This window comes from Triplophysa rosa, linkage group LG16 (genome assembly GCF_024868665.1).
Source record: "Triplophysa rosa linkage group LG16, Trosa_1v2, whole genome shotgun sequence".
Lineage (NCBI taxonomy): Eukaryota > Metazoa > Chordata > Actinopteri > Cypriniformes > Nemacheilidae > Triplophysa > Triplophysa rosa.
Genome location: NC_079905.1, coordinates 15,908,938 through 15,932,280, shown reverse-complemented (window position 1 = coordinate 15,932,280; position 23,343 = coordinate 15,908,938). Strand labels below are relative to the sequence as shown.

The window sequence follows — 23,343 nt, the reverse complement described above, 5'->3', positions numbered from 1 at the left end:
AGAAAATCACTTATATTTAATTTGAACATTCACTGTATTTCACGTTATATTAAAGAATTAACTTTCTTCATTACTTACAGCATTGCTCCTTTGTTGTGTACAGCAGAAAGCACTTTAAAAACTAAACGTCCCCATATACAGAGAAGTGCAAATGCAGACATCAACTTAAACAATTCCCCCAGTCATTCATCCTGTAAAGATCAGAGGGCATTTCATGAATGTCTCCACACAGTTTCTTTACCAGCTCTGAAAAAAAAATCACAGGACTTTAAACCGAGCTTTTATTTCAAGTATGCTATAGATCACAAGATCTTTTGTCCTGTTAACAACACATCCCCTTCAGGCCAAGAATTCATTTGCATTGTATAATACATGTCTACTGACTTCTAAGTTCTTCTCAAATCTTCAGTTTCTGCATACATTATTTTTGTCTAATGTATGCATTCATGTTTTAGACACGGATTAATCAGCTTGCAAACAAATGCACACAATCCTTCGGTTGATTTTAAATGTCACAATATGCCACACAGACAGCAATATTGGCAGAAATTCATAACTTTATTTAAAAAAACATTTCAAACATTGTATGCAGTTCACAATCCACATAAAAGATCAATTCTCCACACACACACACACGCACGCACGCACGCACGCGCGTATTTTTAACGAAATAAACCCCTTAAAACTACATTGCATTTTAGAATACAGTACTGTGCAAAAATCTTAGGCACATTAGATGCTTCAATCACAAAAAAAATCATTTATCTACATACTGGTGCAAACCGTATTCAAATTATTTCTACAAAATATGGCTGCATGACGTTCGTCCTTATTCCACTGATGGTCCTAAGAACTAGTGAGCATTAGCACAAAATCATTATTTACAATAATTTAGTTTCACAACAGCAAAACTGCATTAGGTTACTTCACATTTGAAGCATTAAACAGTCGAACTTCCGAAAAAGTACAGGAGGTACAACACTACAGAAGCGATAAATTGACACTCGTTTCCAAACATTTCTCAGGACTGTGGAAGTAGGTTGAACTCTCAGCCAATCACAAATGGTTAGTGGGGGACCATTAAGTGTTTGCCATCTACAAAATAATCAGATCAGGAAAAAATCCAAGTCTTAAACTCTGATCTCATGTGCATGATGGCTTCATAAGATTCCAGTCTTCAGTGCAATTCAGATACTGAAATATATTCATTCTTAAGGGAATAGAGATTACGGTCACTTCCAAATTTAGCATTTTATCCAAACACAGAATCATTACATACAGGACATATGTACCGTGGCAAATGAATGAGAAAACATGCGCCAGATTCATTTCTTTGCAAGAAATTATTTTTTTGCAACCATTTCATCATGGACCGTATCATGGATGAGACTACAGTTCAGGACAATGGTGTCCAAAACCTCATTCTGTACTCTTCAATTCATCAAAATGACCACAAAGCTTTCACTCTTTTATCTGTACCCTGAGATAAACCGTAGTGGCTAAAAGCATCAACTAAATGTAACAGCACCCAAATTTAAGCCATAGAACTTTTGGTTTAATATTAGGATTATTCAATAAAAAAAGATCTGACTAGACATACAGAATCACTCTGAAGAACTTTTCAGCATTACTGGCAGGGGTTAAAGGGATAGTTCAATCTTCACTTAAACAATGCTATTCCAAACCTGTATGACTGACTTTCTTCTGCAGAACACAAAACATGATCGTTTTGAAGAATGTTGGTAACCAGTGTGGTTGGTAACCAAACCACACTGGCCCCATTGACTTCCATTGTACCGACACGACACACTGAAACATTTCTCAAAATATCATGTCGTGTTCCACAGAAGAGCCACATGACATGAGGGTCTACAAATGACTGAACTTTTATTTTCAGGTGAACTATCCCTTTAAGAATTATAGTTGCCCATCGCAAGCACCAATGAGCGCAAACGGCCACACTGCAATAACATTGAAAATGGCATTATCTGGGTACAGCTACCCATCCTTAAAACAGCCTCCAAGCATCTCTTTGGGAGACAAAAAAGGTTTGTTAGCCAATTAGACTGGTGTCTAACAAAAACCTGCAAGCCATGAGCTGCAGGTCAACGCCGGAACTGTGAGGACCTGCCACCAGCTCTCCATCTTTGACCACCGGGAACCTTCATATCCTGAGCAGGTCATCCAATGCCAGCGTGTCCAAATCACAGGAGTCGAATAGATCACTTATACCCTGCTCATCACCCAAACCCAGCATGTACTCGTCGCAGAGCAGGGCAGGAGACAGAGGCACGAAGGGAATGGAGTCATCCGGCTGCTGGAGGATGGAGGACAAGGAGGAACTGAGGGGTGACATGGGTGCGCTGCCAGCCGAGGAATCATAACCGTAACTGTTGGAGTTGCCGTTCATCTTGACGCCATCGGTGGTGCCACCCGAAGGACTTTCTAAATAGACAGAAAATGGGAAATACGATTATGATGAAGCGCAATTATACAGGTGTATATACAGGAATCATGGAGCTAAATATAATACTTTTAAAGACCTTTTTAAAGACTCTTTCCATACATTTTAAGACCTCATCGCTGCTTTTTTGTTTTAATCCGTTACATTGGCGACACTTTAACTTACATTTACTATATACTGATTGTAAGTATAATGATTGTATCTTTATCCTCCAATCATGTTGTTTAACAACCAGGTGTAAATGGACCTCCCACTATTCGCCTACCTACTCAATGATTAAATTTAGGCAAACTGTAGCATATGACCTCTTTGGACTTGGGATGCACTGAAATAAATTCTTGGCCGAAGCTGAATTAAAATGAAACACTTGACCGAATACCAAACACGCCTTTTCTTATTTCTTCTATTTATTTAGCCAATTTTTTCACCATTGCATAAACTGAATGGTCAAAATGTGCTTTTTATATTTTGTCTTGCTTTTCAATATAACTTACAATAAATTGAGCAAAACAAGTAGGCTAAATTAAAACAAAAATTGAGCCCTCTCCCTTCTTGAATAGCTTATATTAGGCCTATAACTGACTGCTGAAAGAATTTACTGTACAACAAGTGTCCTTCAACATTATAAGCTACAACTATGAATAAACGAAAATTATTGGATTATTGGCTACACTGCAAAATGATTTAAAGAAAAAAAAAAAAACATCCATGCAAGCAATTCTGATTGACAACCATTTCAGTTCACATTTCTCTCCAAACTCCGCCCACAAAAGCTGATTGTTCTCTCAGGTGGACTCGTGGCCCGGATGCACAGAACATACTTTGACAAGTTGTTTAGTACAGGGAATTGTGTCCACACGACCACTGTGTATGATGTCAAAGGATGTCGCTAGCAGCGGGGCTACTGTCAGACCGCCGCTCCAGTCTCAAGTACACATGTTACCGACCGGTAAAGACGCTTTCATTCCAAATTTACAGCACTTTCCGTGCTGTGTCTTTCTCTGACACTTAAAATGCGCCACACACTGCCGTCATGCTTTTTTTGCCATTTTTGTTTGCCAAACATGCGGTGCTCCCTACTTTGGACAAATATGAATACCTTGGAAAATGGCATTTAAGACTTAAATAAATTTAGAGAAAATGAAGGCTCTTAAAAGTATTAATCAACTTTTAATACTTTTTAAGACCCCGCGGACACCCTGTAACGTAATGCTCTCAGGGGTTTGATAGCAAATGTGTGAGTTCTTGCCTTGAGAGACTTTGAAATATGCTGTGTGATTTCCATTCACATCGAGGCCATTGTGGATTGGACTGCCCGAGTCTCCACCATCCGTGCAGAGGAAGACATCAATGGGACCCTTGGAGCTGCTTAGATGCACCTGTAAACTCTGAAAGATTGGTCGCAAAGATGGTTTAAGTATAAAGATCCAATTAAAAGTCATGAATTGTCAGTTTTACTCTTGTCCAATAGAATAAAATATCTTCATTATAACCAAAGAAGCTCAATAAAGATTGAGAAGTCAACAAGCAGGGACAACACAATAAGTTGGAAACCAAACAACATTAGCTCCCATTGACTTCCACTGTATGGACACAAAACCACAGAGATAGTTTTCAAAATATCTTTTGTGTTCAAACATGAAAATAAAATATTTTCTGGGGTAAAGTAGCCAAAGTCAAAACATTACCTCCTTTGGGTCTGGCACTTCCAGCTTCGTCTCTGAAGGTGCTTTGACCGCTATGACCGTTTGATCCTTTAGGCTTTTTATTCTTCGGACGTCTTGATATGTAACATAGGCATATGTGAGAACAGTTAAGGACAAACGGCAGACACCTCGAGCTGACATTCAAGCTCCTCCTTACAACTTCCCCGATACACATTTAAGACCTAAACAAACTGCTTGTGAAGGATATTTTTTGTTGTGGATCTCCTCCGTCATCTGCTGGACATTGTGCGTGCAGGTTTGAATGAGCTCATCCAGACGTCTCTCCTCCTGAGTGAGCTCCAGCATCTCTCTGGCCATACTGTGACTGGACATCGGTGGAGACGGCAGTCCGTCCTCTGATGGCAGACTGGAACCCCTAGAGATGTGACAGGTCAATGATTACTACAAAAAATGTTAAAACCTAAAATCTTAAAAACAACATTACAACAGTTAAATGCCATTCTAAACTAAATAGAGTAAACTTACAAAAAGTAGTAAGAACTCATTAATATTTACTATAGTAAAGTTCAAAAACCCTACAGTCAGTGTCTGGAAATTTTACTAGATTTAGTCTAAATAAATCCTTGTAGATAATGTCATTGTAAATAACCCACAGCCATTGGATGTTGTTCTTCGACTTCTTTTTGATAAGACGCACACCCTCCAGCACGTTGGTGATGTCATAAAGACGTCTCTTCTGAACATTGAGCACAATGGCAGCTTTATTCAGATCCAACACACCATCCGAGGACTCGGCCAGCAGTTGACAAAACTTCTTGGTCAAGAAGCCCAAGGACGTGTCATAGCGAGTCTTCTCCGGTGGAGTTTTAGGGGCTGAAATGCAAAAGTCATTCATAAATTCCCAACAGTAGACCGAGTCTCTAGCGCTGAATTATTTAGAAGTAATCATTTTAAATTATTAGTATGTTGTTGTACGTGCATAGCGCATAACTGCAAAATGACACGTTTAATGTATTACCTTTGGGAACCTTCAGTTTAAGAGGTCCTTTGCGACTTCTAAGAGTTTTAGCTGGCTCACTATATTGATGGTCTGTAATGTCTAGTTCAAGCCTCCTTTTAGCCTGTGTGAGAAAAACAGAAGACCATTCAAATAAAAACAGACAGAAATCCATTGAAAGGTCAGCCTTTGGACTTTGAACATGAAAAGGTTAAACAGACAGCATGTCAGCATGTTGTTATTTAACAATCAGAAAAAAGACCAAGAGTACAATCTTTAAAAACCTCCCAAATGACAAATACAACAGATTGCACACATGCTGATAAAACACATTACAATTCTTCTCTTGCACTTTAAATGAAAGTGAAAAAGATGCCAATGGCCGTCCGAAGTACTAAAAAACATTTAAAAGTACAATTTACGAGATAAATGAGTGACACTGGATCTATTTTTTTACCAAATGCATCCTGCAAAAACACAGGTGGTAGCGTGGAAAGTTTGCGCATTTAGTTTAGGTATGATTTGAAAGCAATCGACATAACTTTATTATATATAAATAATATAAAACTATAGATTTCAATAAAATATTGGAAAAAAACAAGCGTTAGCATTCAGCTAAGCTAAGTCCCCGAGCTCAGAAATGACTCCATCCCCCATCCAAAGAAAACAACCAGGGCCTAGACTTCAATTCAATCGTCTGAACTCAACGTATTTACAACTCTCAATATAAGCTATATTCTGTAAATGGCGAGTTTGAACAGTAACCCTCAAGTTTACGAAAAACGTCATTTATATGAAGTTCAGAGATGTGTGCATGAACAATAACGTACATATTATCGACTGCGACTTTATTCGTATTGTTTCAAGTCAATGACTAACAATATTACATGTAATCGTATGACACGGGTTTAGTTGTCACATTCAGAATAGCTTCAGTAAGTTATATAGCAAAACATTTGCAGCGACTACGTTGCGGAAATACACAACGTTAACTTACGTGTTTGTAGTAAACAATCGTCATGCGTCGTAAGACTTGTGTTGCACTATTTTTAGTGTCTTCATATTTTAAAACATCTAAAGTTGGCAGTTTATTAACAACATCAGAATAATCCTGATCGTTTTAAATATTTAGCGTACAAAAATAAACTCCACCGGTAGCCATGATGACAGCCGAGGAAAGCTAAAGGGGCTAGCCTAACAATTCAACGTTTGCAGATTGAAAATGTGTGTAACGACAGATCACAGAATAAAAGCAGACTTTTACCGGGGGTCGTCCTAATGTAGGTCGAAGGCCTGTCCCGTGAGTCGGTCCTTGCAGAGGAGTTGTGTACAAACTGTCAACAGAAGCCTCTGGCAAACAAGCACTATTAGTTGACGGTGGTGTGTTTATTTGTAGACGAGTCGCGTTGGAATAAACACACCGTCGGTCGGAAACAACTCCAAAAACACTGTTTTGCTCACGGGGAGAACTCCTCAACCCCGACAGCATTACTTGTCCTGTGACCGTGGAACCCCCTTTTCTCATGATTTCTAGAGGCGCAGGTTCCCTTTGTCCCACTTGTGCTTTAAGGTTCGTTTTCTACGAAATCCGTCAGAGTGGAATTAAAATATTCACAGATGTTTAAAAAGCACAGTTTTAAGAATACATTGGTGTAATATGAGTGAGATTGCTAGATGTTAAAACGCCCGATGTAAGCGATTAAAAAGCAGAACGAGCTCTCTCTCAGCAGAGCGAAAAATGGCTCCAGGAAGCGGACAATGAAGTAGGGGATGAGGTTTACGCGCGAAAGGTCCTCCCGCGAAACTCAGATTTCCCGGGAAATATTTGAAAGAGATTTGCATGCGCCAAATCGTTGGCCGGCTGAGTTTTGTTTTCCGCCCCCGGTGATGACGTACGCACATCTGGGAACCAACGAGAACGTTATACGAGGCAAAACTGTAACTACTGCGGTTTATCCTCTAGAGGGCAGTAGATATGACAAATGCATCTACCTACATAGCGTTTCTAAACTAGCGGCCTTAAAATGTTTAAAACGGCAAAGCAGGCAGTTTTAGTTAAAACAATGAAACGTATTTAGATATATTTATTTCTGGTTATTGTTACAAATAACATACATTTTTATTTTTAGTTCTGTCAAGCTCTAATATATTTAATTGGGTGGAAATGAAGAGTGGGGCATCAGATATTGTTGTGTGGACAATGGAGGGAGGGGACTTGAGGTCAAAAATGTTAAGATCAACTATTTTAGTATTTAATCTATTAAAATAAGCCTAGTTTCTAAATAACTGTCAAGTAATGTAGTCATTAAACAAATAGCAAATAAACACTAATCAACTTGCATATATATATCATTTATATGTACAATAAATCATCGTGAACATTTGAACAAGCCTCTAAACTACAAAAGGAAAATATCTAAATGTATTACAAAATGAAAGTGTCAAGTGTGAAATACAGCCGTGGAAAAAATTAAGACCATTACAAATTTTCATTTAATCAGCATTTCTAGATGTATTGTGGTCATTCCAAGTCCAGTGTCTGTTTAAAGAAAATCCAACCTCAGGAGTGACAAAGTCATCCAACATCAACGTGACTGACAGCATGACAAGACGCATGAAAACTGTGATAAAATTGAGGTCATTACATAAAAAATATTTTTGAACGTTTCCTAAATACGTGTATAATTTTTTGTTTTCGTGGCAGTATTTAAGGTCTGAAAAAATACAGAGCATATTTTCTCTTCAGTTTTCATTTTCTGCAAATAAATGTGAATAGAACCAATAATTTTATTTGAAATTTGGGAGAAATGTTGTTAGTAGTCAGAGAACAAAACAAATATGACCATTTTGCATAAACACATAACTAGATAATTCAGAAAAACTGAAAACAATGTTAACATGGTCTCTTCATTTTTTCCACAGCTGTATGTGAAATCCAGACGAAAGTCTCAACAAGCATTAAAGTTTGATTTCAACCGTCATTTCAGCCATCAACCTGTCATATTACAGATATCAAGGTTATACTTCCACATAATGTTATTTACATTATGTAGGATGGTTTTATGTAGAAAAAAACAGTAAATCAAAGCATGGTCACATTTTGGAGTCAAAATGTATACAAATCATCCACATAAAAATGATTTAACAAGATCGCTTGAGAAATCCTGGAAATTGAATTGTCTAATGAAGGATTTAGACTCTTAGAAAAGAGAAAAACACTTTTAAACGGTCTTATTTTACAGACGGAAAAGCATTTTGATTAAATGCACGTACAAGACAAAAAGAACCAATCATCGAATGTGCAGAAACAAAGACATTTGCAACATATGTTTTATAGACATTCACAGTAAATACAGACAGATGCTTTAAAATATCAAGATATTTAGACTTCAGTCGATACAACTTAATCATCAAATCTGATTTTTTTCCCCTGGAACACTGGGATTTGTGCCTGCTGTTCTTTCCTCTTCCTGCTAGCCTCCCATGAAGGATGAAGCGATTGTTGCTGTGGATTTGAAATCTTGCCAGCCGGACCTCTGCTATTCTGGTTCTGATGCTGCTCAAACTGTGACCGTCCCCTCCCGGCTCCTGGAGGTCCATCTTGCCTTTGTCCAGCATATTTAAATGTTTGTTTGTTGGTTTTGAAAGGCGCCGCCCTCCTGTCATTGCCCCGGTCTTTATACAGAGATGGTTTCATCCTGCCGTCAGGACCCTTCTTCTGATTCTGAAACCGAGGTGGTCTTGACCCATCGTGACGAGAGCCATGCTCGGCACTCTGCGAGGAGGCGCTGGATTTGGACAGGGTTGAGCAGAAATCAGACTCAAATTTACCAAGGTTGGTCTCTTGAGGTTTTTCAACTGCTTGGGTTTCTTTGGCCTGAACTTTAGCTTTGCCACTTTTCCTTTTCTTAAATTTGCTAACTTTGCTGAGGAAGAAGTCATCTTCATCGCTCTCTTCCGACTGAGATGACTGCTTACGGAAACGCTCCTCTGTGCTGTCGTCGAAGTATTCCTTCTCTTCATCGTCGTCTGATAGATCGCTCTCTTCGTTGTCCTTTTGTGACCGAGCTTTCGTTTCTGGCTTTATGGTGTTTTCAGTTTCTTTCTCTGTTTTTTTTACGTTTATTGGTAGTTTAGACTCTGTATTGCTAACGGTTGAAGACTTTTTAGGGGAAACTTTTGAAGATGTGACCTTGGCATTCTGTGATTTGACTATGGTTGCTTTGGATTTTTCAGGTGTTGTGATCACTTGGATCGGTGGCAACTTTACAGCATCAGAGCCTGTGCTCTCTGCTGGCTTATGGATTTCAATGGAAAGACTGCTCAGTTTTTCCACTCCTACTTCATCATCATCATCTTCCTCCTTATCGTCTTCACTATCATCTTCCTCCTCATCCTTATCTTCTTCACTATCATCCTCTTCCTCCTCATCTTCTTCACTATCATCCTCCTCCTCATCCTTATCTTCTTCACTGTCATCCTCCTCCTCTTCACCATCCTCCTCCTTCTCCTCCTCCTCCTCCTCCTCAATGGCTGTCATTCCATCATTCTTCGGTCTGTCCATCTCTATCCGTTTGGCTTCTGCTGCCTTAGCTTTTTTCTCTTCAATCACATTTTTCACTTTTTGAAGTTTGTTGATGAACCGGGAATGTGTGACGATGTGTGCGATGACTCTGTCCATCGGGCTTGCCTGAGGGTCCTGCAAAACCTTCTCAAGTTCGACGTTCTGTTGAAGAGCTGTAATGGTGGGCTGGTCTGGTTTAAGGTTCCTTAATGCCTGGATGTCTTTCATGAGTTCTGCTATCAGTTCTTGGTTCACCACAGATTCCGGACCTTTTTTCTTCTTCAGAGCACCCATTTTCCGCGTCAGTTTACCCAAGACCAGCACCCTTATGTTCTTCGCCTCCCTTCTCATCTTGAGCAAAACCTCTTCGACGCTCGAGTCCTGTAAGAAGTAAGAAAGATTGTGATGTGAAGTCAGTGTATTATCTAGGATACTTTTATGCCCAAAATTAAACAGTTCTTTACGACTGTCAAGCTGCAAAAAGATTAAACATAAAACACCAGAAAAGTATAACTAAAATATGACAGAATTTGTCATTTTCACAAGTTACCTCATGAGGTTTATCTATCATTTCATCACCCTCCTCTTCATTCGGTTTCTTCTCGTCATCGTCTGATTTCTCAGGACCTTCATCATCATTGACTTCTAGTGGCTGATCTTTCAAATCGTCTGCCTTCTTTTTCACTTGTTTCTCAGAGTTCATCTCATTTATTCTTTCGTCTTTGAAGGCTTTGATAGCATCCTTAAGGCTCTGGATTTTCTTGTTGAACTGTGGGTGCGTGGCAATTCGCGCAATGGCTCGATCGGACAGGGTGGCCTCTTTATTCTTGCACACCTTCTCGAAGCTGATCTCCATCTGCAGAGCGGTCTTCGTGACTTTGTCGGGCACGATAACTTTCAGCTCTTGGATCTCCTCCAGAAGTCTCGCCGCTCGCCTGCGGTGCTTCTCCAAGTCCTCCTGACTTCCTTTCTTCTTCTCCAGTACCAAGATCTGGCGGATGAGCTTCCGGATGATGAGCACCCTTACTCTTTTCACCTCCGCCCTCAGCCTGACCACCTCATTGTTAAGGTTCAGCACGGCAGGCATCTTTATTGACTTTCTCGAGTCTGAAATGAAGGCAACACATGTGAGCATGCTAGTAAAAAGCAGCTATGATAGTAGTCTTTAGAATGATAAGCCCTAATTTATTTCACAACCAAATGTGTCCAGCTAATGGGGAAAAGACAAAGAATTGAGTTCTATTCAGCGGTACATGTGATTTTTAGATAAAAGTCACAATAAGGGAGCTTTATAGAATAAAATACCCTTTTTAGGTTGGGTCTCAACTGATGTGTTTTTTTTATAGGATTGTGTACATCATAATAATAAAGTGTGTTAAATTGTGCATAATGAAGGGCCTTTGTGATTCATTGTAATGTTGAGGAGACTTGTATTAGTTTGTATTATGCAAATATATATATATATATATATTTGTTACATCTATGTGTGTGCATTTAAATATAGATGTAAATAAACATAGTACACACATATATTATAAACACAAACTTTTATTTTGTAATTGATTAATCGATTTTACAGCCCTATAATAAATATAAAATAAAAAATAAAATATTTTACCTTTACATGTTCACTTATGCTTATTATAAAAACTAATGTTTGTTAGCAGCTGTCAATCAATGAAATATTTGACATCATAACAAAACGAGCAAAATCTAATGACTTTTAACTTTGAACAGTTGAGCATATTTTAAAAATGCCATGTATCGATCTATAAAAATTAACCACGGTGTATTATAGTCAAAATATCGTAACCCCCGTTTTTGGAGGACTAAATACCATTTGTATTACCACCGTTTTACTGTAAATATGGTATTTCTGGTACACAACAATGGTAAGTTAAATGTTTAATTTACAACGAAGGAATAAATGTGGTTACTGTGGTATTACAAATACGCTAGTAGTAGAACCACGGTTAATGATCTAGATATACATCATACAAACTGATAAATACTAAACCATTTGAAAACACATGACAACAGTTTAACTTTATTTCCAGATCGACTGTTTCTCCACGTTCAGCTCAAGCATGGCGAAGAGTAACGGCATGTGTTGCACTAATCAGATGAGGATTCATTTAAAACACATAAATTACAAGACATACCACTGATTGAACATGATTATCATCATGCAAATCTTCACATCAAAAGGCTTTACGTCAATATTGACACTTACCTTTACACCCCACACTTCAAAAATTAAACAAAACGTTCTGCTACTCAGGGCGCCGCCATCTTGCTCGGCAAACGTGACGCGGCACGCACGGCGTCCTGACGTCACGAGACGTCCAGAATAAAAATGGGAGGGCCTCGCGCTTTGTGTTTTTATTTATTTATTTGTTTCTACTAGCAGCAAAACATTGGCATCGCCGCGTTCGCGTAGCGATGCGCGTCAGTATTAGCACGCTCGCGTAGTTTCCCTCGAGTGTTTCAAGTTACGGGAATATAAAGGCTGGAGAATGAAGCGGCGCAATGCGGACTGCAGCAAACTCCGTCGCCCGTTGAAACGGAACCGAATCACCGAGGGTATTCACAGCAGGTACGGACACCGATGGCACCATCATGGCGCCTCTTAACCGAGCCTGCCCGTGTCAGATACAACTGACAGCAGATCAGATCTGTGTCATCATTCAGTCCGGCCTGAGTAAAGCTGTCTATGTGTAACAATACGTGTGAATGCTTGTGTATGTGATCCTTACGTATAGTGTATAATGTGACGAAATAAACATTACATTTAAGTGCTCTCCAAGTCACGACCTGGTCCAGGTTGCATTGTTGCCTTTTATAGCCATTATGACTATAGATAGGTGCCATATGTTTATAGCACGTGATTGTAACAATTCCACCTAACGTTTCACTGTTATCAGTAGGCGAATGGTTAACTTTATGAAGGCACCCATGTCAAATCAATCATTGTATATGTTGATTGATGGGGAAATTTGACATGGTTTGTATTAAAAAGTGTATTGGCGTTATCAAAGTTTTTGGGCTATTCTGCATGGCACTTGACTGAGGCCTACATCAAGAGACTATATTCACATTCTCTTTTTCTTGTCTTGCAGTACCTTCCTTTATCTGAAGTTTCTGGTCGTTTGGGCACTCGTCCTGTTGGCGGATTTTGTGCTAGAGTTTAGGTTCGAGTACCTGTGGCCTTTCTGGCTTTTCATCAGAAGTGTTTACGATTCCTTTAGATATCAGGGATTGGTGAGTATTTGTCCTCCCTGCTTGCTTTGTGTTGCTCTTTTATATATCGGCCTTGACATTTTGCTCTTATGTGTCATGGGATCGAAGTAGCTTGTGAACTGATCTCTGATCTCTTTTTCTTGTTCTACAGGCGTTCTCTGTATTCTTCGTATGCGTTGCGTTCACATCGGACATCATCTGCCTGCTCTTTATCCCTAAACAATGGCTGTTTTTCGCCGCCAGCACATACGTGTGGGTGCAGTATGTGTGGCATACAGGTAGGTGAATGTCAGACGTCGAAGACCATACTTCAAATGATCATCCAAACACCTGATGCCTTTTTCACAGATCCTTTCCTTACACTGGAGAGAGAAAGGGCTTTTATTGTGTTTTATCTTTCTGGCTTTATTTTGATGGTGTTGGAAGGTTGCATAAAGGAAAAAATGTAATATTTGCTCAACATTCAAGATTCTTCCGCTTAACTGCATGTACTGCTATGCGTCACTGTATCACAAATAATAGAAATGAGTTGATTTCATTTGGTCTCAGATTTAAGGTGAGATCTTTAATGTAGGTTTTAGTTCAAATGTTGTGAAGTATAGTATAGCTATCTCGGGAAAGAGTAAAGAATTGTTGACACTGAGTGATGGTTTATAGATTGACTGTGCCGTGAGCTGGGATTGCTTTGCTGACATACATCTCACAGCATGTCTCAACAGGAGGGGATGCTGGGATTGAACTGGGCTTTTGTTTGCAGTCTTTGCTTCGTGAGCCTCTATAAAGTGTGAAGTTATTGATCTGCCAACAGCCAGTGGCCTTTTATACAAACTCTCAGATGTTTCGTCTGAAGGTCACTGATGAACTGTAGTCACTGTAATTTATAGAATTAAGCAAATTCCTGTTTATGCTACAAGAACTGTTAACAGAAGGCTAGTGACCCCTTGACTCTTTGTTAGTGGTGCTATGTTGTAATTTTTAGTTTATGGTCAATTTGAGATCTTCTATTCGTTGGCCATTTGAAACTTTTATTTATTTGTTTTGCTTTGTTTTTTGCTCTTGTATTTTCTCTGTAAAGAGCGAGGCGTGTGTCTGCCCACTGTCTCCCTCTGGATTCTCTTTGTATACATCGAAGCAGCCATCCGTTTCAAGGATCTGAAGCATTTTCATGTAGACCTTTGCCGTCCCTTCGCTGCTCACTGGTAAGTCTTGGCTTTCAGTTCTGATCTCACCATGATCTTAAAATCTGGGGTTATTGACTGAAGTGTGCACGCTGCCCTCTTTCAGCTGTACTAGCTGTCTCTTTTTTTTGTGAAAAAATACAGAGCGTCTTTTCTGTTATTTTGACATGTTTCTTCAGTTTTCATTTTCTGAAAATTAAAGCAAATAGAAACAATATTTTTATTTGAAATTTGGGAGAAATATTGTTAGTACTTCACAGAATAAAACAAAAGGGATAATTTTACCGGAACACATGCCTATAAATAGTAAATTCAGAAAAACTGAAAGTGGTCTTTGAAATGGTCGCTTAATTATTTCCACGGCTGTATAAATCTTTATGAATTTTATGTTATTTTTCTTAAATATATGCATGTACGTGTATGTTTTTATTAATACAAAAATGAATATGCACTGTCACAGACACATATATTAATCGCATCTGGATGCGATTAATCGTTTTGACAATCGTAATTTACAGTTATCGTTTTATCCAAAGTGATTTACGGTGCATTGTGAATCTTTTTTATCCAAACAATCCTAACATAAACCCATCCCATAACCCAAATCATTACCAACCCTTAAAATCAGAGGGAAATAATATGTTGATAAGAATGGTATGCAAGCTCTTAACCCAGCGCTAAACCTAAATCAAACATTGACTTTAAACCTAATCCTGCAATCTGATTGGTTAGTAGAAATTGCTGAAATCACAGTCACCTTTACTATACATTTATGCATTTGTTAGACTGGAAGGATGTTGTTCTTGAGTATCGAACCCAACTTGAGCTACAGTAAAGAATTTCCACCTTTTAAAGGTGTAGTCAGTAGATCGCTGATGTAATAGCGTCACTCTGTATTTTGTAAACACATTGTTGGCATCTCCATAGCAGCACATGGGAGTGTTGGCACCCTCTGAAGGTGTATGATGTTGAGTCATCACTAACTCACGATTGTGTTTTAATATTTTCCCTGCTGTTCCAGCATCGGCTATCCGGTGGTGACGCTGGGCTTCGGCTTCAAGAGTTACGTGAGCTATAAGATGCGTCTGCGCAAACAGAAGGAGGTGCAGAAGGAGAATGAGTTCTACATGCAGCTCCTTCAGCAGGCCCTGCCTCCAGAGCAACAGATGCTGCAGAGACAGGAGAGAGAGAGCGAAGACGGTAAGAGCACTGCATGGGGCAGTTTCTGAGTGTTTGAATGGAGTCAAAACTAAGTTTACAGTCATTCACTCATAGTTTACCGTTATTGTGTAATTTAATATTAAAAAGTATACTTCTAAAACACATTAAAAGATGTTTAGCTCATTGACAAAATGCACTCACTTTTAAGTCGCTTTGGATAAGAGCATCTGCTAAATGAAGAAATGCACATTTAAATGCAATAGAGAAAAGAATAAGACATATAGATGCATATGGGTCAAAATAAATCAAATCTTTGTGATATTTATTTAAGTTATATTATCTTCGGTGTTGTCACCTTTTTCCTAGAATTTGCAAAGTGTAGTGTAAAAGTGTAGTAAAATCATGATTACAAGTATCAGAGTTAAAGCTAGGGAAAGATGAACAACATGGATTTAAAAAAATATATATAACCAGAGTTGGACTGTTAAGGCGTCTACTTCAGGTGAAATCATAGAAGGAACTTGTGTGATGTCATTTTGAACAAAATCTGGCCAAAAAACTACTTTGCTGCAGCGAACCAAAGCAAACTTTATGAAAAAGTTCAGTATGCCCTTTAAACACCTTCGACCTACTGTTGGTCCATAAGAAATGAACGTTGATTTTGCAGCAAAGGATGTTTTATAAAACCATTAAAAGGATAACGATAAGGCGTAAAATGTCTTTGTTCATTCTACTTCATTTATAGTTTTCAAATGCGTTAAAATGTTTAAGAATTTATTTTTTGTAAAAACAAAACAAAACAGATTAAGGCCATTATATGAAATCGTGTCATTTATCACTGTATCTTACCATGAAATATAATGTTTAAATCCTTCAGAAACCTAGTTTTTTGGTATTTTTGTGTGATTCCATTTCCCACTTTTGCTTTATTTTTTGTAAAAGAAAACATAATATTTTAATTACACATTTGGAGTCGTGTCCCCAGATTTTTTCTCAGTTCTGTTACCCTAGTGGTGCGTTCCCACCAGACGTGAATGAAGCGTTAAGCGCGAGTGATTTACATGTTAAGTCAATGCAAAGACGAGATGGGACATCCTGCGGTGCGAATTGAGCGTTTCGGGCATTTGACACGCATTAAAAAATCTGAACTTTGGCGAATATTCGCACCGTGGTAACCAATCAGGAGCTTGCTCTAGTAGTGACGTGATTACGACGTAGCGAGCGGAGGAAGAAATCCGAAACAACAATGGAGGACAAAATCATTGTCGCTGTATGTGGATATCCTGAGCTCTACGAACGAGTCTACGCCGTTTTTCAGCCTTCCATAGCACATAAAGCGCAGCTACCCTCTCAACAAAATCCATGTCAGCCATTTCAGACTGGAGCCGCCTGGCAGAAGCCCCTCCCATGACGTGAATTCGCATCTGTTGTGAAGTAAATTTCACGCGCGAATGAAGCGAGTAAACTCAAAATGTTCAAGCATCCAACTAAGCGCGAATAGTGCGATTTATTCGCACAAGTCGCGTCTGGTGTGAACGCTCTATAACACATCCTCACCTCTGAAAACCTAAATCACAAGAAAAGACACAAGAAAAGTTTCAAAATCTTGGTCTTCTGAAGGTCATGCGAAAAACAAAAGTTCATTTTTTCTCTGTATATTTCATTATATTGGAGCTATGACAAGGAGTTTAATCCTTAGTCGTTTGTTTATTTAAAAAATACAAATTTCTGTCAAATCACCAGAATTTGCTTAAGGTCCTTATGTTACTAGCATGTTCGCCATGAGGCTATATTTCATGCATTTGTTAATTCTATGCTAAAAACTCAAGTCCTGTTACTTTCAGTCCTGTTAAAACAATGCACCTACCTTCCATTTAAAAATCATGAAAAAGGTAAAATTGTTACCCGAGTTTAATACAAATTGAGCAATTGCATACAATAAAACAAACATATCATGAGCAATCACCTTTTACTTGTTCCTTTAAGATTTTACACTGTATTTTTAACCCAATCCTTCATCCACAGTCCAAAAAGAGTATTTCTCACATGTAAAGTTCAATACTATAGACAGTCTTATTCCTAAAGAAACCAGAAGAACTAGTGATGATACTTTCTTCTGCTCTTGACTCTGTTCAACATTGATCCACTCTCCAAAGACTACAGTCAGGTCAGGGAAAAATGAGAAAACAAAAAACATAATTATAGTGTAAGAAATGCACATAAGCATAGAATTAAGCAATGACACCGTCTTACTCATGTGTACTCGTGTATTTGTTGACAACCTCAAAATGTCTCTGATTCATTTGGCAGCTGCCTCAAAAAGCCCATCAGAAGCAGACACCATGTCGGTAGCTCAAAACAGCAGTGACGGTACCAAGAAGCCGCCCGTCTCTTTGCCCGAACTGGAGTACAAAGACAAGGGCAAAGATGGAGGGAAAGACAAAAAACAGCACCAGCACAGCATAGGAATAAACAACAACATTCTCCAAACTGTTGATGCAAAACTACAAGACATTGAGTACATGGAGAACCACCTAAACTCTAAGAAACTCAACAATGAGTTAGGCGGCAGTGCCGAGAACCTGTTCCTTAAAGAGGAGGTTGGCGGAGGCTCCGCCCCCTCCAAGCATTACAAAAATTCCTCCCCCCATAGCCACAACTCCACCAATGGGAGCGTTCCGTCCTCGTCCAATAGGAGCGAAAAGAAACAGAAGTGTGCGGGGAAGAATCTCGCAACTCACAGAGATGTGATGGAGAACTGTATACCTAACAACCAGCTCAGTAAGCCGGACGCGTTAGTGCGGTAAGATTCCTCACTGAGCTTGCTTTAATTCAGGGTGAACTCTGATTGGTTGATGAGTGATTTTTGCATTTCTTTCTGTCCCAGGCTTGAGCAGGACATAAAGAAGTTGAAGGCAGATCTGCAGGCGAGCAGACAGGTGGAGCAGGACCTGCACAGTCAGATCAGCTCTCTGAGCAGTTCGGAGAGGAGCATGCGCTCTGAGCTGGGCCAACTCCGTCAGGAGAACGAATTACTGCAGAACAAGTGAGACCCTCACAGCTTGAGTTAAAGGGGCAGTTCACCCCAAAATGAAAATTTTGTTCTGCTGAATGCAACATGCACCGTGTCTGACTCGGTTTATCATATGCAAACGCTTTAGGCTCCATAACGCTGTGCAGGCCAAGCAGAAGGACAAGCAGATGATCGTGCAGCTGGAGAAGCGGCTCAAGGCGGAACAGGAAGCGCGGGCCGCAGTCGAGAAGCAGCTCGCCGAGGAGAAGAAGAGAAAAAAGATGGAGGAGGCCACAGCCGCACGTGCCGTCGCTCTGGCTGCCGCCTCCAGGTAAGACATGAATGACACGGAGCTCATTGCTGTTCAGTCTTCACGTGTTGGTGAGATTTACTCTCGCATTTCTTCACAGGGGAGAGTGCGCAGACTCGCTGAGGAGTCGCATCCGTGAGCTCGAGTCTGAATGCAAGAAGCTCACACATGACATGAAGCTTAAAGAGGAGCAAATCAGAGAGCTGGAGTTCAAAGCGCAAGTAAGCTACCATTTACATCTTTTCCGGCAGTGCAGTGATGCGCTTTGTTATTCTTTCTAATGCTGTGGTCACACTAGACGTTTTGTTTTATTGACTTCATACGTATGTGGTAGACCTGACACACGAGCTCCTACAAAAATATGCATTTTGCAGGGTCCTAAAGTCAAGTTTAGTGAATTCATTTTACGTAATGACCTGTGACTAATAGAAAATCAACGCGCCACAATGTGACCTTTACAGTTAAGGCCGTGTTCAGACTTGACTTCTTTTTTGAAGCTGCTAGCATCTGTTTTACATTATAATCCTATGGAGTAAACTGTGTTTTCAAAAAACGTCCTGAGCGCTTTTTTAAATGCTAGCGTCTTTTTCTGCAGCTCTTTTGAGGTCGAAAAAAGTTGAACTTTTCTGAAAAAAACGCCCTACATCAAGCTCCTTTTTCACAGCAAACCAATGACAGAGACCTGTCATTTCCATAACAACATGCGAGGAACGTGATTGGTCCAGAAGGCTCAAGCTCGAAAAAATAAAATGGCGGCTGAAACGCCCGTTGGAGCATAGTTTTGTATAAATGTAAGTTTCATTTTCACTTTCAACAACTTCTGATTGCATTTCTAGCGAGAAATTAGTATTGTAGTTTTTAAATATGTGATTAGTTATTGCAAAGACACTCTCTGTTTGTAATTCAAATAGACTTCCGTTACGCTGCCTATCTGTTTCTCTGGGCTGCCTTTGTGCACAGACGCTGCCTCCGAAGTCATGCGTTCGGCTGTTATTTGTAACCAAACGCTACCAGCATTTTTTTTTACTAAAAAGCGCCTTTGTCAAGTTTTTGTTGTCAAAAAAGAAGTCAAGGCTGAACACGGCCTAATAATAAAAGTGCAAAAATTTCAGAATGATGTGTATATTAATTTTTTAACAGTTTTTTTTGGTTGCCGTCCAGGGCTCTGTGTTGAAATTTCACAATTTAAAAGTCTAGTGTGACTGTGGAATAATATTTTATTTTATTTAGAGTACGGTAGAGTACATTTACCGGTTTCTGTTAACCTTACAGTCATGAAGAATTAAGTATGTTGAACGAATGTCGTTGTTGTGTGTTCTTCTTAAAACCCCAGTGAAATCAAAATGAAAGATTTTTTTTTCCTTTTCTTAAAAATAAGTTCGCCTTAAGGACGTCAATAAACTGATATGGTCCTACGTGCTGACAAAATTCCCATTTTGAAGATACAAGCGTTCTGATACACGTGTGCTCAAAAAACATCTAGAAATTCCATGACATCACGCTACACTTCAGCCTCTCGTCAAAGTTCTCGTCCAATCAAATCTGCTTTAGAATCCGAAGAGTCCCGCCCCCTTCACTATGAGAGCTGAGATGCGGCACCTCAAATCAGCCACTTGCTCGCACATTTATTATGTCCTACATGGTTAATGATGCATAGTGCACTAGATGGGAGACAGGAGATGATCCAGACGGTGTAAACATTAACATTAAAGTCTTAATTTCGCGTCAGTGTCACACGAGCGATTGCTCATGGGTGTCCTCCGGTTCAAAGACATGATAGCACAGAGCTGATCATTTGCGCAATCATGCGTGCAAATCCGATAAGAAAACAAAACATATCTGACCCGTTTCAAGTCTATACAGTATGTTGTATGTTGAGGCTCTGTGGAAGAGATAAGACATTGCAATGTTGATGAGTAAAGGAGAAGACCAATGCCTAAATGACACATCACTGGTAACTCTGATCTTCCTATTCTCTTCGATAGACTTTTACACCACTGTGGCTATTACGCTGTTAAATGCAGCTTTGCCAGGCTGACTGTGTGCTGTAAACGAAACACTATTGGTTATTTTAAAAGGGGGCGGGGTCACTCGATATGTCTCGTGCTCTCTGCATTTTTTAGTTGAACACCTCAAATAATGCTGGGCTTTAACATTAAAAATCAACATGAAATTTAAAGGGGCAATTTGGCGGCATCTAGTGGTGAGGTTGCGAATTGCAACCAACGGCTCACTCCACCACTCGCCTTCCCATTCAAAGCACTACGGTGGCTGACGCAGGACTAAGATGTCATTACATTTTCGCTTCTTTGCTGAAGGAGATAACACATTTACGAAACGCGCTCTGTAGTGGAGTTCGTCCATTAGGGCTACTGTAGAAACAACATGGTGAATTCCGGGACATGCGGTGTATGTAGATAGAAATAGCTCATTCTAAGGTAATAAAACATAACGCTTCATTATGCCAGAGTTTTATTTGGTCGGCTTACAGAAATTAACATAGAAATATAGAAAGTTTCAGTTTGACTTTGTTCCCGATGTCCACTGAAATTGATTCTTGACTAAAACAATACCTACACAAACTTCTTCACCTCCTCGTGTTTTGTTTCGCGCAGGAGTTGCGTAAATATAAGGAAAACGAAAAGGACACAGAAGTTCTGATGTCTGCGCTGTCAGCCATGCAGGACAAAACTCAACACCTGGAGAACAGTCTGAGTGCTGAGACCAGAATCAAACTGGATCTCTTTTCTGCACTTGGTGATGCCAAGAGACAGCTAGAGATCGCTCAAGGTCTGTTCCTCACCCTTTTCAGTGTCTTTTGTATATTTCTACTTCATCTCTTACATACCATCTTTGTTTTTTGGCCTGCACACAGGTCAGATTCTTCAGAAGGAGCAGGAGATTAAAGAGCTGAAGCAGAAGATCGCGGAGGTCATGGCTGTCATGCCCAGCATCACGTACTCGGTCGAGACTAATAACATGACCCCCGTCACTCCACACTACTCATCCAAGTTTATGGACACTAGTCCTTCAAGCTTGGATCCCAATGCCTCGGTGTACCAGCCAATGAAGAAGTGAATGTCCACATGCACATAGTTTCCTCTAGAATTCGACTAAAAGTTCAGTATGCAAATGGGACGGGGTAGTATTTTTGTTCGTTTTACCCCCTCCTTTGTTTTTATGACTCTTTTTGTTGTCGATTCAGTATGTAAGATGAAAAGGGACGTCACATTGACCAGAACTGCCCTCTTTGTATTGAAGAATATTTTTGGAACTCTTAAAATCTTTTCTTATAAATGGCACTTAGGCTGTCGTGGTTCGATTTTATTAGTACCTCCTCCTCTTTGTGTTGAACAGAAGCATTTTCAATTTTTCCGTGGTATAAAACCATCTTTAAGTTGAATGTAAAAAGAAAAGGGAAAGCGTATTCAAATAAGAGAAGGTATTTGTGATGGAAAAATGTTGTGGGAGTCATTGTTTGAAAATGCATTTCAGTGTTGTACATCATCTTGTGTTTGAGGGGATAAAAGTGTTTCATTACAGACATTGAATCTGAATAAGATATTGTTTGGGTTTCTGAAAAGCATTGGTCTCTCCCTCCAGTGCTGTTTTTTAAGTTCATATTTGTATTTCCAAGATTTAAAAACGCGTATTTAAAAGGGACAGATCTTCATATTGTATTCGTTGACAAAATGCTGCATAAATATTTGGGAATGTGTTTGTATTTTGCAAGTCCTTTTTGTTACCGGACAAAATTGAAATAGAATTTAGTTGAGAAGCTGAAAGGCATATGATGTCTTAACAGTTTTTTTTGCCAGTTGTTATGTTTCACAGTGCCTTGAAATATCTTGTTGAAATCTATTCCCACACACCTCCTATGCCATGTCCACTCACCTGATTGGTCAACTGTCTTGTTTGCATGTTTTGTCAGGGAGCAAACTAGTCACTGATGGTCCTCCGTTTCTGCCTTTCATTTAAATGATCCTGATTTATGCCATGTATAACACCGCCGAATGTTTAAATTCGGTCAGACGTGCCAATTTTTGCTCCTTTTGCAGCACTTAATATCATTGCGGATAATGCAATGTACACGTGGAGGATGACGTCTAAAATCATCCCAATGTTTCATTACAAAGTTTGTCACTGTGGTTTATGGTTTGTGTTATGATTCAGGCATAATATGCTTGTTTGGTTTAATCCTGGTTTTACAGCTGGAATTTTTTGTCTACCTTGGGAAAGTATTCATGTGGAATGCATTTGGTGTTTTTATGGTCAACTTTGTGGAAAGTAAAGAACACGCTTTTGTTTCTCATTGGTTGTTTTTTTTAACAGCAGAGATAAATATTGTGACTGTGTGCAGTATGCATGGGTTCTAAAGTACCTGTCATAGTGTAGTTCATTACTAAAGTATACTTTCACATACTCAGGCTAAAGCACATACATTTACATTTATTCATTTGGCAGACACTTTTATCCAAAGCAACTTGCTGGAGTAAGAAAGAGAGAGAATGAACAACAAGTTTCTACAAGACATAGACAGTTACTGGTTAGTCAAATTAATAAACTTGAGGTGTCAGGGTACAGTACAGCACAGCATCATTGACCACAGCTAAATGATGGTTATTCATCATTGTGATGACATTACTGGCCAAGTAGTTTTATTGTGGTTTTCCTCCTGTTTGGCAGGGGAAAGTGTCAATAGAATCTGGGACATGAAGAGAGTCCTTTTTAACCATTGTGGAAGACAGA

At 39.3% G+C, this 23,343-nt stretch overlaps 3 protein-coding genes across 3 annotated transcripts; 1 reads left to right on the top strand and 2 right to left on the bottom strand.

The window, feature by feature from the left end:
- Positions 1-520: 520 nt before the first annotated feature.
- e2f3 (E2F transcription factor 3) lies at positions 521-6,984 on the bottom strand. The gene is made up of 7 exons (XM_057354870.1): positions 6,393-6,984; positions 5,150-5,252; positions 4,785-5,004; positions 4,379-4,546; positions 4,153-4,267; positions 3,714-3,852; positions 521-2,445 (listed from the first exon to the last, which is right to left on the bottom strand). The coding sequence occupies exons 1-7, from the start codon at positions 6,651-6,653 to the stop codon at positions 2,165-2,167; spliced, it is 1,287 nt and encodes a 428-aa protein (XP_057210853.1). The 5' UTR covers positions 6,654-6,984; the 3' UTR covers positions 521-2,164.
- A 242-nt stretch (positions 6,985-7,226) lies between these two features.
- srfbp1 (serum response factor binding protein 1) lies at positions 7,227-12,031 on the bottom strand. The gene is made up of 3 exons (XM_057355021.1): positions 11,926-12,031; positions 10,243-10,799; positions 7,227-10,073 (listed from the first exon to the last, which is right to left on the bottom strand). The coding sequence occupies exons 2-3, from the start codon at positions 10,777-10,779 to the stop codon at positions 8,532-8,534; spliced, it is 2,079 nt and encodes a 692-aa protein (XP_057211004.1). The 5' UTR covers positions 10,780-10,799; positions 11,926-12,031; the 3' UTR covers positions 7,227-8,531.
- A 49-nt stretch (positions 12,032-12,080) lies between these two features.
- On the top strand, positions 12,081-22,906 carry maco1a (macoilin 1a). Its single transcript, XM_057355022.1, has 11 exons — positions 12,081-12,288; positions 12,812-12,953; positions 13,084-13,210; positions 14,008-14,131; positions 15,132-15,310; positions 17,582-18,074; positions 18,159-18,317; positions 18,433-18,615; positions 18,695-18,815; positions 21,210-21,384; positions 21,470-22,906. Exons 1-11 carry the CDS (start codon positions 12,209-12,211, stop codon positions 21,670-21,672), a joined length of 1,986 nt encoding a protein of 661 aa, XP_057211005.1. The 5' UTR covers positions 12,081-12,208; the 3' UTR covers positions 21,673-22,906.
- Positions 22,907-23,343: the final 437 nt, after the last annotated feature.